Below are 23927 nucleotides of genomic sequence, written 5' to 3' on the forward strand. Positions count from 1 at the left end.
TGTTAGCAGAGACCGCTAACGAGCCACGGTTGCTTACGAGCCCAGTGAGGGGTTTATGTCTCTGGGCACTGATGTAAAAGGTGAACAGCAAATTGGGGATTGAGTGAGGGGCTCCCTATGTGAGGACAATTGCCTCAGAGTTCATGTAATTATGGAACTAGTTGACATTATCTGGGTTCACTATAAAGAAACAGAAAGAGGATAATCTCAGTGAGGTGGAGGGGATGATGAGATGGCAATGTGACGGGGGTTGTGGAGGAAGTGGAAAAGGAAACATTGAAATGTAATATACAATATGGACATCTCAGAGGGCGCAGGAAAGCCACATACTGTAGCAAGGTGAATCCTTTACAATTCAAATTTACATTCTTTGGAGTTCCCTGGAAGTAAATAATGCCACAGCAATCCAGCTTAAGCAAAGTGGGAAAATGTGTCACAGACCATGAAACAACTGGGCTGAAGCTCACTTTATACCGGTGATGTGAAAGGAAAACATTAGCGTGAAGCTTGGGGCCTGAAAATGGCTGACTACCCAGGAGTAGCTTCGGTTCTGGAGTCACGCAGAGTACGTATTAATGTAAGCAGTACCAGAACAGCAAGTACAACATTTGAAGCAGATCTCCACACTCACTTGGTCCAAGGTCGGCATGGCTCAGCTCCTGTGTCAGAAAATGTCCCTGAAGAGCAAGGATTGCTTGTCACAGCTCCACCTACACAAAGGAGAGGTTAGCCATTACAACACTGTCAGTGGACCAGTCACCATGCTGCTAAGATATTGCAGCTGCTGAGCTGAATATGCCAAGAGAAGATTCCGAATTCTGAAATCAGGAAACTCCAATCGATTTGGAAGAATGTCTTCTGTCTTTTCCTCCAAGGTGTGTGCGTGTACACACATAAGTATGCACATGTGCATGTGTATGGGGAGGGCCATCTTTAGAATTCTCTCCCGACTACACCAGTCAGACACTCCTACCTAGTGGTTACACAGTTTCCCTTCTCTGGGTCAGACACAACAATCTCCAGACCATTTACTCTTGAAGTTCGATGGCTATCGATTGTCCCTCATCACCATCATCCTGGGAATCTCCGATGCCAAGATACATACTTGTCTAGAGAAGTAATTACCAAAGTTTCTACAGGTTGTCAGAGGTTACAGCGGGACATTGATAGGATGCAGAACTATGCTGAGATGTGGCAGATGGACTTCAACTCAGATAAATGTCAAATGGTTCATTTTGGTAGGTCAAATTTGAAGACAAATTATATTAGTGGTAAGACTTTTGGCAGTGTGGAGGATCTGAGAGATCTTGGGGTCCGTGTCCATAGCACAGTCAAAGCTGCTGCGCAGGTTGACAGTGTTGTTGAGAAGGCGTATGGTGTGTTGGCATTCATCAACCATGGGACTGAGTTCAAGAGCCGTGAGGTAATGTTACAGCTATACAAGATCTTGGTCAGACCCCACTTGAAGTACTGTGTTCAGTTTGGTCACCTCACTACAGGAAGGATGTGGATACTATAGAGAGAGTGCAGAAGAGATTTACAAGGATGTTACCTGGATTGGAAGGCATACCTTATGTGAATCAGTTGAGTGAACTTGGCCTTTTCTCCTTGGAGTGACAGAGGTGACCTGATAGAGGTGTATAAGATGATGAAGGGGATTGGTCGTGTGGATAGCCAGAGGCTTTTTCTCAGGGCTGAAATGGCTAACACAAGGGGGCATAGTTTTAAGGTGCTTGGAAATAGGTATAGAGGTGATGTTAGGGGTAAGTTTTTCACACAGAGAATGGTGAGTGTGTGGAATGCACTGCCAGTGGCGGTGGTAGAGGTGGATACAATAGGGTCTTTTAAGAGACTCTTAGATAGGTACATGGAGCTTCGAAAAATAGAGGGCTAGGCGCTAGGGAAATTCTAGGCAGTTTCTAGAGTAGGTTACATGGTCGGCACAACATTGTGGGTCGAAGGGCCTGTAATGTGCTGTAGATTTCTATGTTCTATATACTGTGGAGAGCATTCTAACTGGCTGCATAACCATCTGGTATGGGGGTGATGGCTACTGCACAGGATTGAAGTAAGCTGCAGAGAGTTATAAACTCAGCTAGCTCTATCATGGGCACTAGCCTCTGTAGAATTCAGGACATTTTCAAGGAGCAGTGTCTCAAAAAGGCAGCATCCATCGTTAAGAATCCCCATCACCTACAATATGCCCTCTTTCATTGCTACCATCAGGTAGGAGGTACAGAAGCCTGAAGGCACACACTCAGTCATTCAGGAACAGCTTCTTCCTCTCTGCCATCCAATTCCTAAATGGACATTGAACCCTTAAACACTGCCTCACTACTTTTTAAAATTTCTATTTTTTGCACTACTTATTTAGTTTAATGTGTGTGTGTGTGTGTGTGTGTGTGTGTGTATATATACACACATACATTCCCACACATATGTATACTGTAATTCACAGTTTTTTCTTTCTATTATGTATTGCATGGTACTGCTACCACAAAATTTATAAATTTCATGACATATGCTGTTGATACTAAACCTGATTCTGAGGTTAGGTAGACACAAACAACTCTCAAGCTCGACACTATCCAGAACAGAGCTGTTGATTAGATCTCTATCAACTTCTGTGAACATTTTTTCTCTTCCTATCCGCTTTTAGAGGCTGCACTGTACAAGAGGTGTTGCCCAGCCTATTCTGATAGTACCTCCTGAATCTGGACAGGGCAACAGATGTACTGGGCCTCCACCATCCACGTTCAGAACTATATCACCGCTGTGTCTACACCGTGAAACTCTTTCCCCAGCGGAGTACCCACAGAAGGATTGAGTCCGTTTAACCAGGCAGCTTCTCAGAAGCTTCTAAAAATGGCATTTCCATCAGTGTTGAAATCTCCATAAATGAGAATGTAGAGGATTGTGGGTCCCCGACTGATCTGGACCTGTTCTGCCTACTGCTGCAGTAACTGGTGGAACACACACAACCAGTCATTGTAGCAGTGGGGAGGGCACAAGTAGAACACATAATTGTGATAGACAAGTGACAAGGTGACAATAAGAAACTGTGAGCCATGACCCAGCTTTCAGTCATTGGGATAACATGGAGTGCAGAGGAAAGCAGAGGAAGATTACCTTTTGTGATACAGCTTCTGCAATCGCTGTCTTCGCAAATGTAGCCCTTGCTACATTCACACTGGGCATTTGAGCGCCGCGTGCAGTTTCTCTTATACTGCATCCCTTCTGCAGGAGTAGAAGGTACAATGACAAAGACAAGAATTACAGAATTGAATTGACACAACCTTAGAATGTGGGTTGAGTGTGTGGAGATGAAGTGTGCTTTAAGTTCTTGGATACTGATGCTGCTAGATATTTTCCATTCAGACTCGATGACTGTTGGCACTTTCATTTGATACCAGAAGCTGAGGCAGTGATTTCCTGCCTCTTAATGCCATGTTCCTAAGGGGCAAAAGCTTGGAGGGATCTTCTCCACTCAAACCTCTGGGCTTGGGGCCTCTCAAGGACAGGGGTAGGTTAACTAGAGTAACACACGCTGGAGGAACTCAGCAGGTCAGGCAGCATCTGTGGGAAAGAGTACACAGTCGATGTTTCACGCCAAGACCCTTTATCAGGACTGGAAAAGAAGGGGAAAAGTCAGGACAAGAAGGTGGGGGGAGGGGAGGGAGAAGTACAAGGTGGTAGGTGATTGGTGAAACCGAGAGAGGTTTCTAGATATGTGAATTGGGTTAACTAGATGTGTCTCAGAGTAAATGCTGGATAAATTGCCATTGGACAGTAAAATGTAGCTTGAGATATCAAACAGCAACAAACTGCCAGAAGCGCTCAGTGGGCCAGGCAGCATTTCAGGCCAAGATCCTTCATCTGTTCCCAGTCCTAGCACCCCCAAGTACCATTTCAATGAAGAACTATTTGATTGCCTTCAGACTCAGGTCAGCCCTAAATGAGCAGATTTTCCAGTTTTGGGAAACGGCTGCTTTGTGTCCTGCAGTCTGTGAAGAACAAGAGTTTCAGGATGTATATTGTATACATTTCTCTGATATTAAATGGAACTATTGAACAGTTTTACAACTCTGTGCAAAATACTTCATCCACTCCAATCCAATATAGGATTTGAGGTTCTTTGTCAATGCAATTGGTTTGGTTATATTGGAGAAGCCAGGATTTGCACTGACGTCCCGTTGATGTCCTTATTCAATCTCTGTCACCTGCAATGGCCCTGTGTTACAGGAAAGGGGTTACGTGGAAATGAACACTTTGGAAGAATGTTGAAGATCTGAATACATGTGCAACATTACCGTATCCACATTCATCACAGCGGAGACAGGTAAACAAGTTGTTCCATTGCGTAGAATATGATCCGTATGGACATGGTATGCAGACAGATTTGGAGGTCTTAGAACATTCCTCTTTCAAAAAGAAACCTGAAAAAATAATTGAACCTTTGAACACCAATGTAGTGAGTTGTGGGGGAAAAAACTGTTAATAAAGATCCTTCATCATGATGGGGATAGGGTGGGGAAAAAGTTAGTTTTAAGTTGCAGGGGAAGTGTGGAAGGGATGGACAGACAACAGGAATGTCTGTGATAGAGACGGGTTATTAATTGGGCAGTTAGGGATAATCTTCAAAAGGCAATGCCTCAAATAAACAGCATCAATCATTAAGGACCCCCATCACCCAGAACATGCCCTCTTCTTATTACTAACTTTGAGGAGGTGGTACAGGAGCCTGAAGACACACTCTCAACATTTTGGGAACAACTTCTTCCTCTCCACCTCCAGATTTGTGAATGCAAATGAACCCATGAATGCTACTTTTTTATTTGCACTGCTCACTTAGTTAGGTAAGTAGAAAGGGAATGAAAGGGTTAACACAAGAGAACCATTTGATTGCTCTGGGCCTGTACTACTGGAGTTTAGAAGAATGGGGGGAGATGGGAATCTCATTGAAACCTATTGAATATTGAAAGGCCTAGATAGATTAGATGTGGAGAGTATGTTTCCAATAGTGGGAGAGTCTAGGACTAGAGGGCACAGCCTCAGAATAGAGAGGCATCCATTTAGAACAACGATGAGGAGGAATTTCTTTAGCCAGAGGGTGGTCAATGAATGCATTGCCACAGATGGCTGTGAAGGTCAAGTCATTGAGTTTATTTAAAACAGAGGTTGCTAGGTTGTTGGTTAGTCAGAGTGTTAAAGGTTATAGGGATAGAGCAGGAGAATGGGGTGGAGAGAGAAAGCAAATCAGCCATGATGAAATGACAGAGCAAATTTAATGGGCAAAATAACTATACGCAGTTTTTATATATATTCAGTGTTTCCTGAGGAGATGCTGTTCCTCAAGTTTGCTTTGGGCCAGTGCAGGAGGCCAGGGAGCCATGGGCCAGAGGGATGGAGAATGAAAGTAACAGCCAGAACTACCTGCTGTTGGAGAGCAGATGCCCCGCAGAACAGTCACCCAAACTTCCTCAGGCTTCTCTGTTTCAGATTTCCGATTTTTAATTTTAAACAATAGCAGCGGATTCCTTTACGGTGTGTTGGGACAAATATTTATTCCTCACTTTCCCAGCTGGTGGCATGGCAGGTCGTGCTGCTGCCTCAGGCTCTGGGGACCCAGCCTTAATCACAACCTCAGGAGCTGCCAGTGTTTGCTCTCCACCAGCTACTCTGGTTTTCAAGTTATATTGGAGGGTTAATTTGCCATGAGAAGTTGTCCTTATTGTAGGTAAGGGGCAAAAGAATAAAAAAAATGCAGTGGGTTTGAGAGAGAAACATTTGGAAGGAAATGAGGGACAAAAAGCAGAGAAGGGAACTTATGAGACTGCTCTGTTAGGAGTTAGCATGGACCCAAGGAGCGAATGGCCTCCTATGGTATAACAGCAAGGATTGATATGTGGATGTTTGTCTGAGCTAGCTTGGCACAATTGATTGCCAGGTTTTACCAGAAATTAATGATGACACTTAAACTTATTGTATTGGCCGTTAGGAGCTCAAGTGAGATATATATGTCATTGTGTCAAAGATGAAAACACCATTACACCATAGGGTATAGCTTCGCTTGCCTCATCACTGAAATGTCCCCACAGCCTGTGAGCTTACTTTCAAGGACTCCTCATCTCATGTTCTCGATATTTATTGCTTATTTATTTATTATTATTTCTTTCTTTTTGTATTTGCAGTTTGTCGTCTTTTACACAGTGGTTGAATATCCAGTTAGTATAGTCTTTCATTGATTCTGTTATAATTATTATTCTATTGTGGATTTATTAAGTATGCCCATAAGAAAATGAATCTCTGTGTTGTATACGGTGACATATATGTACTTTGAGTGTTGGCGCGTGGCCAAGTGATTAAGGCGTTGGTCTAGTGACTTGAAGGTCGCTAGTTCGAGCCTTGGCTGAGGCAGCATGTGTATCCTTGAGCAAGGCACTTAACCACACATTGCTCTGCGACGACTCTGGTTCTAAGCTGTATGGGTCCTAATGCCCTTCCCTTGGACAACATCGGTGGCGTGGAGAGGGGAGACTTGCAGCATGGGCAACTGCTGGTCTTCCATACAACCTTGCCCAGGCCTGCGCCCTGGAAACCTTCCAAGGCGCAAATCCATGGTCTCATGAGACGGATGCCTATATATATGTACTTTGATAATAAATTTATCTTGAACATAGGAGTAGAGATAACACTGTTCATAGTGATAAACAAATGCAAGTCTCTCTTTACCAAGAATGTTTGTCACCTTTGTTGAGCGATGATGGTGTGTCCACAATCTGATTAGTTACATTCTCATCGTTTCTACTTCCAAGTGCAAGACTACAGGATGATAAAAGTTAGTTGATACCCATCTGGGTAAACACAGAAACAGCTCTCCGTTGTCTTTGGAAATACCCTGGAAATAAAGGTGATTCTGATTCAACACACACAGAAAATGCTGGTGAACGCAGCAGGCCAGGCAGCATAGGGTGAGAACAGATGTGCGTGAAATGGGGGAGATACATTTGAGAGCAGAGTTGATGGTGGAGGAAGGGAAGCCTCTTTCTTTAAAAAAGGAAGACATCTCCCTCGTCCTGGAATGAAAAGCCTCATCCTGAGAGCAAATGCGGCAGAGACGGAGGAATTGCGAGAAGGGGACGGCATTTTTGCAAGAGACAGGGTGGGAAGAGGAATAGTCCAGGTAGCTGTGAGAGTCCGTAGGCTTATAGTAGACATCAGTAGATAAGCTGTCTCCAGAGATAGAGACAGAAAGATCAAGAAAGGGGAACCCATCCTCCCGCCACCCCACCAGGTATAGTGTTCCCCTTGTCCGCACCTACCCCCATCCTCCCGCCACCCCATTAGGAATAGGGTTCCCCTTGTCCTTATCTACCATCCCACCAGGCTCCGGGTCTAACGTATAATTCTCCATAACTTCCACCACCTCCAACGGGATCCCACCACTAAGCACATCTTTCCCTCCCCCCCCCTTTCTGCTTTCCGCAGGGATCGCTCCATACGTGATTCCCTTGTCTGTTTGTCCCCCCCATCCCTCCCCACCGATCTCCCTCCTGGCACTCATCCTTGTAAGCGGAACAAGTGCTACACATGCCCTTACACTTCTTCCCTCACTACCATTCAGGGCCCCAGACAGTCCTGCCAGGTGAGGCGACACTTCACCTGTGAGTCGGCAGGGGTGATATACCACGTCCAGTGCTCCTGGTGCAGCCTTCTATATATTGGCGAGACCCGACGCAGGCTGGGAGACCATTTCACTGAACATCTATGCTCTGTCCGCCAGAGAAAGCAGGATCTCCCAGTGGCCACACATTTTAATTCCACGTCCCATTCCCATTCTGATATGTCTATCCACAGCTTCCTCTACTGTAAAGATGAAGCCACACTCAGGTTGGAGGAACAACACCTTATATTCCGTCTGGGTGGCCTCCAACCTGATAGCATGAACATTGACTTCTCTAACTTCCGTTAATGCCCCTCCTCTCCTTCACACCCCATCCGTTATTTGTTTATTTAATATATATATTTCCCCTCTTTTTTTCTCTCTTTTTTCTCCCTCTGTCCCTCTTACTATAACCCCTTGCCTGCTCTGCCCCCTTCTCTCACTCCCCAAGCTTCCTGTCCCATGATCCTCTCCCTTCTCCAGCCTGGTATCCCTCTTAGATCCACCCCTCCCCCTCCTGTCTTCTCCTATCATTCCGGATCTCCCCCTCCCCCTCTCAAATCTCTTACTAGCTCTTCTTTCAGTTAGTCCTGACGAAGGGTCTCGGCCCGAAACGTCGACTGTGCCTCTTCCTATAGATGCTGCCTGGTCTGCTGCGTTCACCAGCATTTTTTTGTGTGTGTTGCTTGAATTTCCAGCATCTGCAGATTTCCTCGTGTCTGCGTGACTCCGATTCAGATTTGCTTATCACACGAACATCAAAACACACAGTGAACTGTGCCATTTGCATTGTCAGCACAAACACCCAAAGATGTGGTAGGGCAGCCCAGAAGCACAAATATTGCCACACATTATGTCCACAATGTCAGCAGAACAACAACACACAAAACGGACATTGGGCCTTCAACCTCCAATCTCTGGCTGGACTCACCCTCCACCTCCAGTCCCACCGACTTTGGTCTTTGACCTTTGGCTTTCTACCTCTGTACTTCCCCAACATCTGGGTATTGATCCCAGGATTCACTAATCACATTTTTGACCTTTGGGCCTCGACCCCAGGATGCGCCAATCGTGAGTTTGACTTTTGGGCCTCAACCGACCCGATCTTTGACCAAAGAGATTTCCAGACTCACATTGACCACCAATCCAGGTGGCTTGTGGGATACACCGGCCCTTGTGACTGCCTCCCGTACAGACCTCTGACTCAAGATTCAGCGATGTGGAGATCACTGGTCTCTTTGGTGCCTGTTGACCGAATCTGACCTCCAGGTAACCAACCAATGTGAAAAAGACAACAAACCGTGCAAATACAAGAGGAAAAAAAAGATAAATAAGCAATAACTATTGAGAATATGAGATGAAGAGACCTTGAAGGTGAATCCATGGGTTGTGGGAACAGTTCAGTGATGGGGCAAGTGAAGTTAACCCCAGTGGTTCAAGAGCCTGATGGTTGAGGGGTAATAACTGTTCCTGGACCTCGTGGTTTGGGTCCTGAGGCTCCTGTACCTCCTTCCTGATGGCAGCAGTGAGAAGAGAGCATGGCCTGGGTGGTGGGGGTTCTTGATGATGGATACTGGTTTCCTGCAACAGCACTCCATGTAGATTTGCTCAATGGTAGAGATGGCTTTACCTGTTATGGACTGGGCTGTAACCATTACTTTCTGTAGGATTTTCCATTTGATGGCTTTGTATTTCCACGCCAGACCATGATGCCAGCAGTCAATATACTCTCCACCACATATCTATAGAAGTTTTAGATCTCATGCTGAATCTTCACAAGCTTCTAAGGAAGGCACTGTCTTGCTTTCTTTGTAATTGCACTTAAAGGCTGGGCCAAGGACAAGTTCTCTAAAATGATAACAGCAAGGCATTCAAAGTTGCTGATCCTCTCCACTTCTGATCATCTGATGAGGACTGACTCATGGACCGCTGGTTTCCTCCTCCTGAAGTCAATAATCAGCTCCTTTGTCTTGCTGACATTGAGTGAGAGGTTGTTGTTGCACCACTCAACTAGAGTTTTCAGCTCTGTCCTATATGATGATTCATCTCTGCCTTCGATTCAGCCAATGACAGTGGTGTCATCAGCAAACTTAAACATGCAACTGGAACTGTGCTTACAGTCTTAAGTATACAATTAGTAGAGCAGGGGACTAAGTGCACAACTTAGTAATGCACCTGTGCTGATGGAGATAGTGAAGAGACAGTGTTACCAATGCACACTGATTGGGGTTTTGTAAGTAAGGAAATCAAGGATCTAATTGCATGAGGATGTATTCAGGCCAAGATCTTGAAGCTTATTGATTAGTTTTGTGGCGATAATAGTATTGAATGCCAAGCTGTAGTTGGTAAAGAACATCCTGATATATGCACCTTTGCTGTCCAGGGTTCCAGGGTTCAGTGAAGAGCCAATAAAATGGCATTTGTTGTTGACCTGTTGTGATGGTAAGCTAACTGGAGTGGATCCAAGTTGCTTCATAGGCGGGAATTGCTATGTTTCATCACCAACCTCTCAAAGAACTTTATCACAGTTCACGTATGTTGTACTGGACAACAGTCATTAAGGCACCTCTCCACATTCTTCTTAGGCACTGCTGTGACTGAAGCCTTCTTGAAGCAGGTGGATAACTCAAACTACAGAAGAAAGAGAATAAAGCTATCGGTGAACACTCCAGCTAGTTGATCAGCATATGTCTTCAGTAAGTGCCCAGATACCCCATCTGGGCCAGTGGGTTCACCCTCCTGAAGGATGCTGTCATGGCCGCTGTATAGATTCAGAATGATAAGAGTCATCGGGGGCTGTAGGTGTTCATGATGATCTGGAATTTCCACCACACGTGAGATGGCTTACTGGAGATCGTATCTGGATGTCCTGTATCTTACTTGGTCACTGGACCTGAATGCCACGGATCTGGCTATCAGCAGATTGTGGATAGAAACATAGAAAATCTACAGCACAATACAGGCCTTTCGGCCCACAATGCTGTGCCAAACATGTACTTACTTAGAAATTACCCAAGGTTACCCATAGACGTCTATTTTTCTAAGCTCCATGTCCCTATCCAGGAGTCTCTTAAAAGACCCTATCGTATCTGCCTGCACCACCATTGCCGGTAGCCCATTCCATGCACTCACCACTCCCTGAGTAAAAAAGTTCCCCTGACATCTCCTCTGTACCTACTTCCAAGCACCTGAAAACTATCCCCTCTCGTGCTAGCCATTTCAGCCCTGGGAAAAAGCCTCTGACTATCCACACGATCAATGCCTCTCATCATCTTATACACCTTTATTAGGTCACCTCTCATCCTCTGTCGCTCCAAGGAGAAAAGGCCAAGTTCACTCAACCTATTCTCATAAGGCATGCCCCCCAATCCCAGAGTTTTATCCAATTTGATGCTTTCCAAAAGCTCTAGCCCATTCTCTTTCTTAATGTCTAAATGCTCAAGCTTTTCAATCCGCTGTAAGTCATCACTACAATAACCAAGATCCTTTCTTGCAGTGAATACTGACACAAAGTATTTATTAAGTATCTCTGCTATCTCCTCCAGTTCCATACACACTTTTCCACTGTCACACTTGATTGGTCCTATTCTCTCACATCTTATCCTCTTGCACTTCACATACTTGTAAAATGCCTTGGGGTTTTCCTTAATCCTGCTCACCAAGGCCTTCTCATGGCCCCTTCTGACTCTCCTAATTTCATTCTTAAACTCCTTCCAGACAGCCTTTTAATCTTCTGGATCTCTATCATTATCTAGTTTTTTGAACCTTTTGTAAGCTTTTCTTTTCTTCTTGACTAGATTTTCAACAGCCTTTGTACACTATGGTTCCTGTACCCTACCATCCTTTCCCTGTCTCATTGGAACGTACCTATGCAGAATGTCACGCAAATATCCTCTGAACATTTGCCATATTTCTGCTGGACATTTCCCTGCAAAAATCTGTTCCCAATTTATGCTTCCAAGTTCCTGCCTGATAGCTTCATATTTCCCCTTACTCCAATTAAATGCTTTCCTAACTTGTCTGTCCCTATCCCTCTCCAATCCTATGGTAAAGGAGGTAGAATTGTGATCACTATCTCCAAAATGCTCTCCCACTGAGAGACCTGACACCTGACCAGGTTCATTTCCCAATACCAGATCAAGTACAGCCTCTCCTCTTGTAGGCTTATCTACATATTAGAAACATAGGAACATAGAAAAACTACAGCAAAATACAGGCTCTTTGACCCACAAAGTTGTGCCGAATGTGTCCCTACCTTAGAAATTACTAGGGTTACCTGTAGCCCTCTATTTTTCTAAGCTCCATGTACCTATCCAAAAGTCTCTTAAAAGACCCTATTGTATCCACCTCCACCACCATTGCCAGCAGTCCATTCCATGCACTCACCACTCTCTGCGTAAAAACGTACCCCTGACATCTCCTCTGTACCTACTCCCAAGCACCTTAAACCTGTGCCCTCTTGTGGCAGCCATTTTAACCCCGGGAAAAAGCCTCTGACTATCCACATGATCAATGCCTGTCATCATCTTATACACCTCTATCAGGTCACCTCTCATCGTCCGTCGCTCCAAGGAGAAAAGGCTGAGTACACTCAACCTGTCTTCATAAGGCATGCTCCCCAAGCCAGGCAACATCCTTGTAAATCTCCTCTGCACCCTTTCTATGGATTCCACATCCTTCCTGTAGTGAGGCGACCAGAACTGAGCACAGTACTCCGTGGGGTCTGGCCAGGATCCTATATAGCTGCAACATTAACTCTCGGCTCCTAAATTCAATTCCACAATTGATGAAGGCCAATACACCGTATGCCTTCTTAACCACAGAGTCAACCTGCGCAGCTGCTTTGAGCGTCCTATGGACTTGGACCCCAAGATCCCTCTGATCCTCCACACTGCCAACAGTCTTACCATTAATACTATATTCTGCCATCATATTTTGTGAGGAAATCTTTCTGAACACACATAATAAACTCTACCCCATCTAAACCCCTTGCTCTAGGGAGATGTCAATCAATATTTGGGAAATTAAAATCTCCCACCACGACAACCCTGTTATTACACCTTTTCAGAATCTGTCTCCCTATCTGCTCCTCGATGTCCCTGTTACTACTGGGTGGTCTATAATAAACACCCAGTAGAGTTATTGACCCCTTCCTGTTTCTAACTTCCACCCACAGAGACTCCGTAGACAATCCCTTTATGTCTTCCTCCTTTACTGCAGCCGTGACACTATCTCTGATCAGCAGTGCCATGCCCCCACCTCTTTTGCCTCCCTCCCTGTCCTTTCTGAAACATATATAGCCTGGCACTCTAAGTAACCATTCCTGCCCCTGAACCATCCAAGTCTCTATATTGGCCACAACATCATAGCTCTAAGTACTGATCCATGCTCTAAGCTCATCCACTTTGTTCATGATGCTTCTTGCATTAAAATAGACACATCTCAAACCATCGGTCTGAACACATCCCTTCTCTATCACCTGCCTATCCTCCCTCTCGCACTGTCTTCAAGCTTTCTCTATTTGTGAGCCAGTAGCACAACCGTCTCTTCAGTTTGGTTCCCACCACCTAGCAATTCTAGTTTAAACTCTCCCCAATAGCCTTAGCAAACCTCCCTACCAGGATATTGGTCCCCCTCAGATTCAAGTGCAACCTGTCTTTTTTGTACAGGTTACGCCTGGTCCAAAAGAGGTCCCAATGATCCAGAAACCTGAATCCCTGCCCCGTGCTCCAATCCCTCAGCCACGCATTTATCCTCCTCCTCACTCTATTCCTATATTCACTGTCGCGTGGCATAGGCAATGAGTTCTTGCTTCTCAACTTCCTCCCTATCTCCCTGTAGTCTGTTTTCAGGACCTCTTCCCTTTTCCTACCTCTGTTGTTTGTACCAATATCTACCATGACCTCTGGCTGTTCACCTTCCCACTTCAGGATATCATGGACATGATCAGAAACAGCCCGGACCCTGGCACCCGGGAGGCAAACTACAATCCGTGTTTCTTTCTTGCATCCACAGAATCGCCTGTCTGACCCGCTATCAGTGCTGTCATCTTCTTCCTTTCCCTACCCTTCTGAGCCACAGGGCCAGACTCTGTGCCAGAGGCACGTCCACTGTTGCTTCCCCCAGGTAGGCCGTCCCCCCCAGCAGTACTCAAATGGGAGTACTTATTGTTAAGGGGGACAGCCACAGGGGTACTCTCTGGTATCCGCCTCTTGCCCTTCCCTCTCCTGACTTTTACCCACTTATCTGTCTCCCGTGGCCCCAGTGTGACCACCTGCTTGTAACTCCTCTCTATCACCCCATCACTCTCCCTGACCAGATGAAGGTCATTGAGCTGCAGCTCCAGTTCCCTAACCCGTTCCCTAAGGAGCTGCAACTCGACGCACCTGGCGCAGATGTTCATTCAAGGCTTCTGGTTGGGGAAGACTGAATGATTTTGTGGGGACACACTAGACTATGACATTTTTTTAAACAACCTGTTTATTGTTGTAGGCAGTTCAAGTAAAGACCCATTTGGAGAGCAGGGGTTACTGCCACCAATCAGGCCAGGAGTCTGGCCCTGATCTCCAAACACCCCTTTCCTCAGACGACCAATAGAAGATTAGTGAATTTCATCATTGACAACACCTGGGCTTTGAGAACAAGTCTGTGGTCTCCTGGGTTTCACTGTGAGCCTACGTTTTTAGAGGGTCATGTGTGTGTAACTGGGACAGTTTGGTAGAGGATCTCTTGCATTGCAAATGTTGAGTGCAAGCCCTGTCCTTTTGCAAGCTTCAATAGACAATAGGTGCAGAACTAGGCCATTCGGCCCTTCAAGCCAGCACTGCCATTCACTGTGATCATGGCTGTTCATCCACTATCAGTATCCAGTTCCTGCCTTATCCCCATAACCTTTGATTCCACTAACTTTAAGAGCTCTATCCATCTCTGTTTTGAAAGCATCCAGAGACTTGGCCTCCACAGCCTTCTGGGGCAGAGCATTCCATATATCCACTACTCTCTGGGTGAAAAAGTTTTTCCTCAACTCTGTTCTAAATGGCCTACCCCTAATTCTTAAACTGTGGCCTCTGGTTCTGGACTCACCCATAAGCGGGAACATGCTTCCTGCCTGCAGCGTGTCCAATCCCTTAATAACCTTATATGTTTCAATAAGATTCCCTCTCAGCCTTCTAAATTCCAGTGTATACAAGCCCAGTTGCTTCAATCTTTCAACATATGACAGTCCTGCCATCCCAGGAATTAACCTTGTGAACCTACGCTGCACTCCCTCAATAGCAAGAATGTCCTTCCTCAAATTTGGAGACCAAAACTGCACACAGTACTCCAGGTGTGGTCTTACCAGGGCCCTGTACAGCTGCAGAAGGACCTCTTTGCTCTTATACTCAATTCCCCTTGTTATGAAGGCCAGCATGCCATTAGCTTTTTTCACTGCCTGCTGTACTTGCATACTTGCTTTCAGTGACTGATGTACAAGAACACCTAGATCTCGTTGTGCTTCCCCTTTTCCTAACTTGACTCCATTTAGATAATAACCTGCCTTCCCGTTCTTACCACCAAAGTGGATAACCTCACACTTATCCACATTAAACTGCATCTGCCATGCATCTGCCCACTCACCCAGCCTGTCCAATTCACCCTGCATTCTCATAACATCCTCCTCACATTTCACACTGTCTCCCAGCTTTGTGTCATCAGCAAATTTGCTAATGTTACTTTCAATTCCCTCATCTAAATCATTAATATATATTGTAAACAGCTGCGGTCCCAGCACTGAACCCTGCGGTACCCCACTGGTCACCGCCTGCCATTTTGAAAGGGACCCGTTAATCGCTACTCTTTGTTTTCTGTCAGCCAGCCAATTTTCAATCCATGTCAGTACTCTGCCCCCAATACCATGTGCCCTAATTTTACCCACTAATCTCCTATGTGGGACTTTATCAAAGGCTTTCTGAAAGTCCAGGTACACCACATCCACTGGCTCTCCCTTGTCCATTTTCATAGTTACATCCTCAAAAAATTCCAGAAGATTAGTCAAGCACGATTTCCCCTTCGTTCAGTGAAAGCAACTGTGGTGGCTGGGAGACGAGCATCAGATCAAGGCATCTTCATACTTCAGTTTAACCACTAAGGGTTGAGTGACCTTGGTCTGGAGTGTGGTCACTGCAGCTCGAACGTTTCACAGCTCCTGTCCCACGAGCTTTTGTTGGAACAGCAACAAACACTGAGAAAGGTTTTAGGGCAATGACATCTTGTTTCACGCCTGTCTGCTCTCTGAACGGCTCTGTGGTTAACGTCATCATAGAACCATCATTAGATGGAGATGAATTTCAGGCGGCAGCTGAATTTACATTGGGTATTGCACACTTTTTTTTGATCAATGAAGTCATAGGCTATAGTGAAGTTGAGGAGTTAACTTTCCATAGCTGCTGCTGCTTTCTGTGCTTGCATTGAGTTGCTGTGCAGTGAGAATCATGTCTACTGTGCTTCTGCACAGATAGAATCCACACTGTGAACCTCAGCAATGAGTTGCCTGTAGAAACTAGCAAGGAGAAGATTCAGCACTTCAGAAGATACTTGGAGCATCCTCCTCCCTAAACCAAGATCTCACCCACAACCTGTGCACACTTCGTGCCAATGTATGAGACGAGAAGGTAGGAAAGTACCATGTGGTGAATCACAAGCCTGGTCCAGACCAGGATGGCAATGACCTCACCCTCTTGCATCCCTCATGGTATTTCTTTGTTGAGGCAAGATAAACTTGGTGACAGAAGTTCTGCACTAGATTTTTGGTAATCAGTATGTACACACCCACAGATCTCCATCTGCATCACCACAGTGAACGTTAGAATCAGGATGGGGTTTTGAAAGTGGGGGTGGGCTGTCAGGAACAGAGTAAGGAACCATTTAGAAGATGTGCTGGAGAGAAAGAGAATTCAGGTGATCTGTGTTTAACTGAGGTTCGGCTCACCAGCTTGGAGTCCCCTGGCTTGACCTTGCAGCCCCTCATAGCATCGGCTGCTCACACCCTCCCCCACCGTCATCTGGTACCTCAGCCACGGCAAAGGACGTTTTAAATCTCTCTCGCAGGGCCCCAGCAATTTCTTCTCGTTTCCTACTATGTCCTAAGGTACTGTTGGTCAGGAGCCGAGTATTTACTGTAGGTGCCTCAGGACCGCTAGCATCTCCTCCTTCACACTGTGGACACATTCCAGGGCAATAGCTCCCCATCTGTTAGATGGTAAACAAGGGTTCATCTTGCCCATGTCCTGTGGCTGCACACACTGGGCTTGAAAGGGATCTATTCTCTCCACGATTAAGCTTTGTAGAATCTCTTAGGAGACTCCTTTCCGTTATCCACACCAATACACATGTCACTCGCTCAGTCTGGTGTAAGACACAGCTCCCAGCCTGACACTTCTAGCCCAGTCAAGGACTCCTGATTTCCCTCTCTTACCTTCCTTATACTCTTCAGGGACTCACTTAATCCCAGCTTCCCGTACCTGACTCACGCTTCTTTCCTTTTCCTGAACAGATCCTTGATCCCTTCTCACCCTGCCAGCCTGGTCTCTCACTCTGAAAGGAACATGTGGTCCCTGAGATATCACGATCTCATGGAGAGCAATTTGAGTGGTTGCATTAAGGTCTGGTATGGAGGGGCCACTGCACAGGATCAGAAAAAGCTGCAGACTTAGCCAGCTCCCTCATGGGCAATACCTTCTCCATCAATGAGAATACAGCATCTTTCATTGAGGACCCCATCACCCAGCACGTGCCTTCTTCTCATTGCTACAGTCAAGGAGAAGGTACAGGAGCCTGAAAATACTAACTCTACATTTCAAGAACAGCTTCTTCCCCTCCATCATCTAATCCATGGTGAATGGTCCCTGATCACTACCTCATTATTCTGTTCTCTATTTGCACTACTTATCTATTTTCATATATTTGTATTGTAATTTATAGTAATTTTAATGTATTGCACTGTGCTGCTGCGTAGAACAACAATTTCCATGACATATGTAGGAGATAATAAATCTGTTCTGATGTTAAAAGCCAGCAGTCCCTTTACCTACCAACAGCCTCTCTCAAACAACTGTGAGTACTTCTAGTCAAATCCCACCAAAATTACTCATATGCAGTCTTGAAGTTCTACATCAAAAGATCTTGTTCCATAACTCTTTGTAAACTGTCCCTGTGTCACGGTCCCGATCGGCAATTTCCTTTGTGTCACGATCGGGACCTTTGACGCCTTGTTTTCCTTTAATTCATTGTTTCCCCGTGTTTCTTGGGCTCTGTAATTAAAGGCACTTGATTCTCAGCAGAATGGTCAGTATGTAGTGTCGGGCTTACAGCTGCTTGGGGCTGGACCGTCACCTCACGTCACCGAAGCAGGTGCGAGTAAGTCACCTTGCCGGAACGAGCCAAGTCACATCACCAGAGCGAGTCAAGTCTCCTCCTCAAAGCGAGTGCCAGTGAGTCGCCTCTCCTTGCCGGAGCGAGCCTGTCAAGTTACCGCCCCTGAGCGAGCCCGCTATGCTACCTCACTGGATTGGGTCCGTCAAGTTAAACCGCCGGAGTGAGTCAGGAACCACCGTCTGTAGTTTCGGGGCTGAGTTGAGAGCTCGCCACTGCTTGGAGCCGCTTCGTGCCAAGGTAAAGAACTGTCTATCGTTGTGTGGTTTTGTCTCTTTGTGTCCTCGCCTCTGCTGGGTAGGTCCAGCCGTTTGCCGCTACCTTGAGTGAGGAACTGTCTCTTGGTGTTCTGTGTTCTGTGTCCTGTATCCAAGGAAGAGCCCCGGCTCTGTGTCCTGTGTCCAAGGAAGAGCCCCGGCTCTGTGTCCTGTGTCCAAGGAAGAGCCCCAGCTTTGTGTCCTGTGTCCAAGGAAGAGCCCCGGCTCTGTGTCCTGTGTCCAAGGAAGAGTCCCGGCTCTGTGTCCCCATGTTCCGAGTTCCAAGTCTCAGCTCCGATGTTCCGAGTTCCAAGTCAAAGTCCGGTCCCGAGTCCCAGGCCAAGTCCAAGTCCTGGTCCGGGTCGGGGTCGGGGTCCCGGTCCCAAGTCCCAGGCCAAGCTCAGGCCCTGAGTCCCAGTCTAAGTCCAGGGTCCGAGCCCAACTCCAGCCACGCTATTCCCGCTTCCACTTCATTCACTTATTGATGTCCCTCTGTACAATCCTTGCTTCCTTGCTTTCCTAGTAACTATTAATAAACTCCCTTTTTGTAAACGCTACAAAACGTTTTTGTATCCTGCATTTGGGCCCACCCGTGCGCCGCACTTGTGACACCCCGGTGGAACGAGCTCCCGCTCTGAGATTTGTCCTAACCCGACACTGTCACGCCGTTCGTCCATGGACACTCACCTGGTCGGCAGCCCGAGCAGCAGGAACTGCCCTCAGGTTGATGGGACGAGAGGAACTTTGCGGGACATTTGAGCTCCGGCGCCGCGCGCACAGCCGCCAGCACACCGAGCAGGAGCAAAGGAACGCCGCTGGTCTCCATGAGAGTAGTTGTACCGACTGCCGCGCCGGCCGGCCAGCGGGCGGGTGGGTGCAGTCACCATCACCGCAGCCTGGCTGCGGAAAGTCAGCGCCCGTGACGTCAGCGGCAGCGAGGGAGCTTCGCTTCGTGGAAGGAGCGGTGCTGAGGGAGCGCCGCACTGCGGTGGGGACGGAACGGTGGTACTGAGGGAGCTTCACACTGTGAAAGGGTCGGTAACTGAGGGAGTTTCGCACTGTGAGGGAGGCGGTTTTAAGGGAGCGTTACCAGACACTGGACTTCTGAAATGTGACTAGAAAAATATTTTATCTCCATATATGGGAGAAGGGGGAAATTTAAAATAAAGCTTAACAGTAATAGTTCGCTGTGCAATAGTATTGGGAAGCAAAGTCTTGACTGGTGGATCTTTGAGAGGTAGAGATATTCTCTCGTTCCTGCCTTTTTAATGAGGCGCTAATGCAGGAAGAGCATTGCTTGTTTAACTTTTTGGAGTGAAATTGAGTCTGGATGCGTTGTCTGACTGTCTCCTTTGGGCGAAGTTTTCAGTGAAACCATTAAAAAAAAGGAGCTTCACACTGCCGGACGGGCAGAGCTGTGGATCCGCACTGTAGGACGGGCGGTACCGATGAAGCGTCGCATTATTGGCAGGAGAACGGCGGATAGGCATGTTTTCACGTTTTGGGGTGGAGTATTTCTTCTGCGATAGAAGGAGCGGTTACAGTCTACGTCCATTGGACCTATACACTTGGCCATTCATCAGTTTAGGTATGTGGCTGGCTCTCGCTCTCAGGCTGTGGGACTCTCCCGCCTGCAGTCTGGCTTGTGGAGAAAGATACTGCTGGCTGGTGTAATATTTCAGACGGTCTCCAGGAGATTTGATCATTTTAGATGAGGGTTGCAACCTTCCTGGAGCGAAGTTCTAATGTTATCCAGCCAGGGAGTGAGAAATGTCTAATGTACTGAAACATATTTAGTCACTGATTCATATTGCATAGAAACAGACCCTTCGGTGCTTTGCCTGTGTTTGGTCCTTACCATTGTACTCTAAATCTTTCCTATCCATGTACCTGCCCGAGTGTCCTTTAAATGTTGCTAAAGTACCTGCCTTGACCACTCTCCCTGGCAGCTTATTCGACATCAATTTCAAGTTCAACTTTAGTTGTCATTCAACCATATACACGACTACAGCCAAACAAAACAGAGTTCCTTAGGGCCGAGGTGCGAAACACAGAACCAACAGTCACACACAGCACACAGTGTATATAGTCATGATAACAGCACGGCAACGATTCTACTTCCTTAGGAGGTTGCATGATATATTAAACTTTGACAAATGTCTATAGATGCACAGTGGAGAGTAGAACGACAGGTTGAATCATGGCCTGACATGGAAACACCAAAGTCCTTGAATGGAAAATCCGACAAAAAGTAGTGGATGTGACCCAGTCCGTTGCAGGTAAAGCCCTCCCCACCACTGAGCACATCTACATGAAGCATTTTTTTAAATTTCAAAATATACTTTATTCAAAAATAAATATATACAATAAACCATTCAATAACTTTTCATCCTTTACGTACGTTTCCATTATACTCAGTAAATATCCGTATTAATAGCCACCCACGTGGCACTCCAGTAGTTCAGCTTAGCATATCATTGTTGAGGGGTATACTCCCCGCCCACCGACCCCTCCCACTCCCACGGGTGGAGAAACCTATACTGTGGTCCTTCCCCACCGGGCCCTTGCGGTGGCTGCACCGAGTTTCAGTGCGTCCCTCAGCACGTACTCCTGCAGCCGAGAATGTCAGTCGGCAGCATTCTCCCACGGACATCTCCATGTGCTGGTAGATCATCAAGTTTCGGGCTGACCAAAGAGCGTCTTTCACCGAGTTGATGATCTGCCAGCAGCACCGGATGTTCGTCTCCGTGTGCGTCCCCGGGAACAGCCCGTAGATCAGAGAGTCCTCTGTTACGCAGCTGCTGGGGATAAAACGTGACACTAGCCCGTCCATCCTCCTCCACACCCTCTTTGCGAACTGGCAGTGTGCAAAGAGGTGGGTCACAGACTCTTCCTCCCTGCAGTCCTCCCGTGGGCAGTGGGGTGCGGAGACGACATTCCGGGCGTACAGGAGGGCTCTGACTGGGAGGGCCCCTCTCACCGCCAGCCAGGCGAGGTCTTGGTGCCTGTTGGTGAGATCTGGCGATGAGGCATTTTGCCAGATGAACTGGACAGTCTGCTCCGGGAACCACCCCACTGTGTCCATCACGTCCTTCTCCTGCAGTACCTGCAGGACGCTTCGTGCGGACCACTGCCTGATGGCCCTGTGGTCAAAGGCGTTCTCCTGGCAGAACTTTGCTACGTAGGACAGGTATGCCGGCAACGACCAGCTGACTGGGGCGTTGCGCGGGAGTGGGGCCAGACCCATCCTTCGTAGCCAGGGCGACAAGTAGAACCTGGGCACATAGTGGTACTTGGTGCCCACATACCTGGGCTCTACACACAACCTGATGCAGCCACATACGAAGCTGGCCATCAGGGTGAGGGCGACATTGAGGACGTTCTTGCCTCCGTTGTCCAAGGACTTGTGCATGACGGTCCGTCTCACCCGCTCCATCTTGGATCCCCAGACGAATCTGAAGACAGCCCGGGTGATTTCCGAGCTGTAGGAGCGGGGGACGGGCCAGACCTGCGCCAAGTACAGCAGCCCTGAGAGGACCTCACACCTGATGACCAGGTTCTTGCCCGTTATCGACAGGGAGCGCCCTCCCCACAGTCCCAGTTTCTGTTTCACCTTGGCAGTCCGCTCGTGCCAGTTCTTGTTGCACGCCTCAGCCCCTCCGAACCAGATCCCCAACACCTTCACGTGGTCAGACCTGATGGTGAAGGGGACGCTGGATCGGTCGGGCCAGTTGCCGAAGAGCATGGCTTCGCTCTTCGTGCGGTTGACCCTGGCCCCCGACGCTAGCTCGAACTGTTCGCAGGTGCCAATCAACCTGCGAACTGACCTCGGAACAGAGCAGAAGACGGTGACGCCGTCCATGTACAGGGAGGTTTTCACTTGGGTCCCTCCACTGCCTGGCAGCGTCACCCCTCTTATACCCTCATCCCTCCTGATGGCTTCTGCAAAGGGTTCTATGCAGCAGACAAACAAGACAGGGGAGAGGGGACAGCCCTGCCTGACTCCAGACCTGATGGGGAAGCTGTCTGTTTCCCACCCGTTGACCTGGACTGCACTACGGATGTCTGTGTAGAGCAGTCTAATCCAATTCCGGATTCCCTCCCCAAATCCCATTTTGGAGAGCACGTCCGCCATGTACGTGTGCGATATCCTGTCGAAGGCTTTCTCCTGGTCCAAGCTGACCAGGCAGGCGTCCACCCTCCTGTCCTGCACGTAGGCGATGGTGTCCCTCAGCAGCGCGAGGCTGTCTGAGATCTTCCTGCCCGGTACAGCACAGGTTTGGTCCGGGTGGATCACCTGTCCCAGAGCAGACTTGACCCTGTTGGCGATAGCCTTGGACAGGATCTTGTAGTCCACATTCAGGAGAGAGATGGGTCTCCAATTTCTAATGTCCTCCCTTTCCCCCTTCTGCTTGTAGATGAGGGTGATGATGCCCTTCCTCATGGACTCAGACATACTGCCGGCCAGAAGCATAGCATTGTACACTTCCAGCAGGTCTGGGCCCATCCAGTTCCACAGAGCCGAGTACAACTCAGCCGGTAAGCCGTCGCTTCCAGGAGTCTTACCCGACCCAAAGGAACGGACGGAGCCTGTCAGCTCGTCCAGGGTCAGTGGCTGATCCAGACTCTCCCGCTTGCCGTCGTCTAAGACCTGCGTGATAGACGACAGGAAGTTGCGGGAGGCTGTGGATTCTGTGGCCTTTTCGTCGTACAGACAGGCATAGAAGGACTTGCAGATCCTCAGTATGTCGGTCTGCGAGGACGCGACTGAGCCGTCCTCTTCCTTAAGGTTGTGGATCACAGAGCTCGCCCTGTGCACCTTTTGGAAGAAGAAGCGTGAGCACGTCTCGTCCTGCTCCACGGTTTGGACCCTTGATCGGAAGATGATCTTGGAGGATTCAGCGGCGACGTGCTGGGCTTGCTGGCCCTTCACCTCTCGCAATTCCTCCCTGACATCCACCCCCTTCGACTGCAGAAGGAGAAGTTGCTGCAACTCTGTCTGGAGTTTACGCAGTTCCCTCTGCTCCTGCCTTGCCTTCTGGATACCCTTGCGGATGAAGAACCTCTTAATGTTCTCCTTGGTGGCTTCCCACCAGTGAACCGGGGAATCAAAGAAGGCTTTCAAGGTTCTCCAACCTGTGTACTCCCTCTCTATTTCCTCGATGTTCTCTGGGGTCAGCAGCTTTAAGTTCAGCTTCCAAGTCCCCCTGCCTGACTTCTGGTCCTCCCGTAAGTGACAGGTGGCTCTCAGAAGGCAGTGGTCAGAGAAGAACACCGGCGTGACGTCGGTGGATCTGACTGTGAGGGACTCAGACAGGAAGAGGAAGTCGATCCGGGAGCGGGCTGAGCCGTCCGATCGTGTCCAGGTGGCTTGCGGCTGTGCTCCACCTGTGGGGGTGCCAAAGGCGTCGCGCAGCTTGGCTGTCTTTACCATTTCCCTCAGGAGTCTAGAGGTACTGTCCAGCCTGCCGTCGGCGCTGCCGGGTCCTCCAGCCGCATCAATGGTGCAGTTGAAGTCTCCGGCCAGAACGACCGGCTGGGACGTCACCAGCAGCTGTGGGAGCTGCTCGAAGATGTCCAGCCGCTCGCTCCGCACG

General features: G+C 47.9%; 1 protein-coding gene across 2 annotated transcripts in view; it reads right to left on the reverse strand.

Moving 5' to 3' along the window:
* LOC140188653 (tumor necrosis factor receptor superfamily member 5-like) overlaps nucleotides 1–19244 on the reverse strand; it is a 33831-nt gene extending 14587 nt beyond the window's left edge. For both annotated transcript variants that reach the window (XM_072245125.1, XM_072245126.1), the window contains exons 1-4: nucleotides 19018–19244; nucleotides 4311–4436; nucleotides 3130–3237; nucleotides 632–710 (exon numbers count right to left, since the gene is read on the reverse strand). In XM_072245125.1, the coding sequence (XP_072101226.1) occupies nucleotides 632–710; nucleotides 3130–3237; nucleotides 4311–4436; nucleotides 19018–19156 (452 nt within the window). In that variant the 5' untranslated portion in view covers nucleotides 19157–19244. The remainder of the gene's footprint in view (nucleotides 1–631; nucleotides 711–3129; nucleotides 3238–4310; nucleotides 4437–19017) is intronic.
* Nucleotides 19245–23927: the final 4683 nt, after the last annotated feature.

The sequence above is a fragment of the Mobula birostris genome, chromosome 27 (genome assembly GCF_030028105.1).
Source record: "Mobula birostris isolate sMobBir1 chromosome 27, sMobBir1.hap1, whole genome shotgun sequence".
NCBI classification, from domain to species: Eukaryota; Metazoa; Chordata; class Chondrichthyes; order Myliobatiformes; family Myliobatidae; genus Mobula; species Mobula birostris.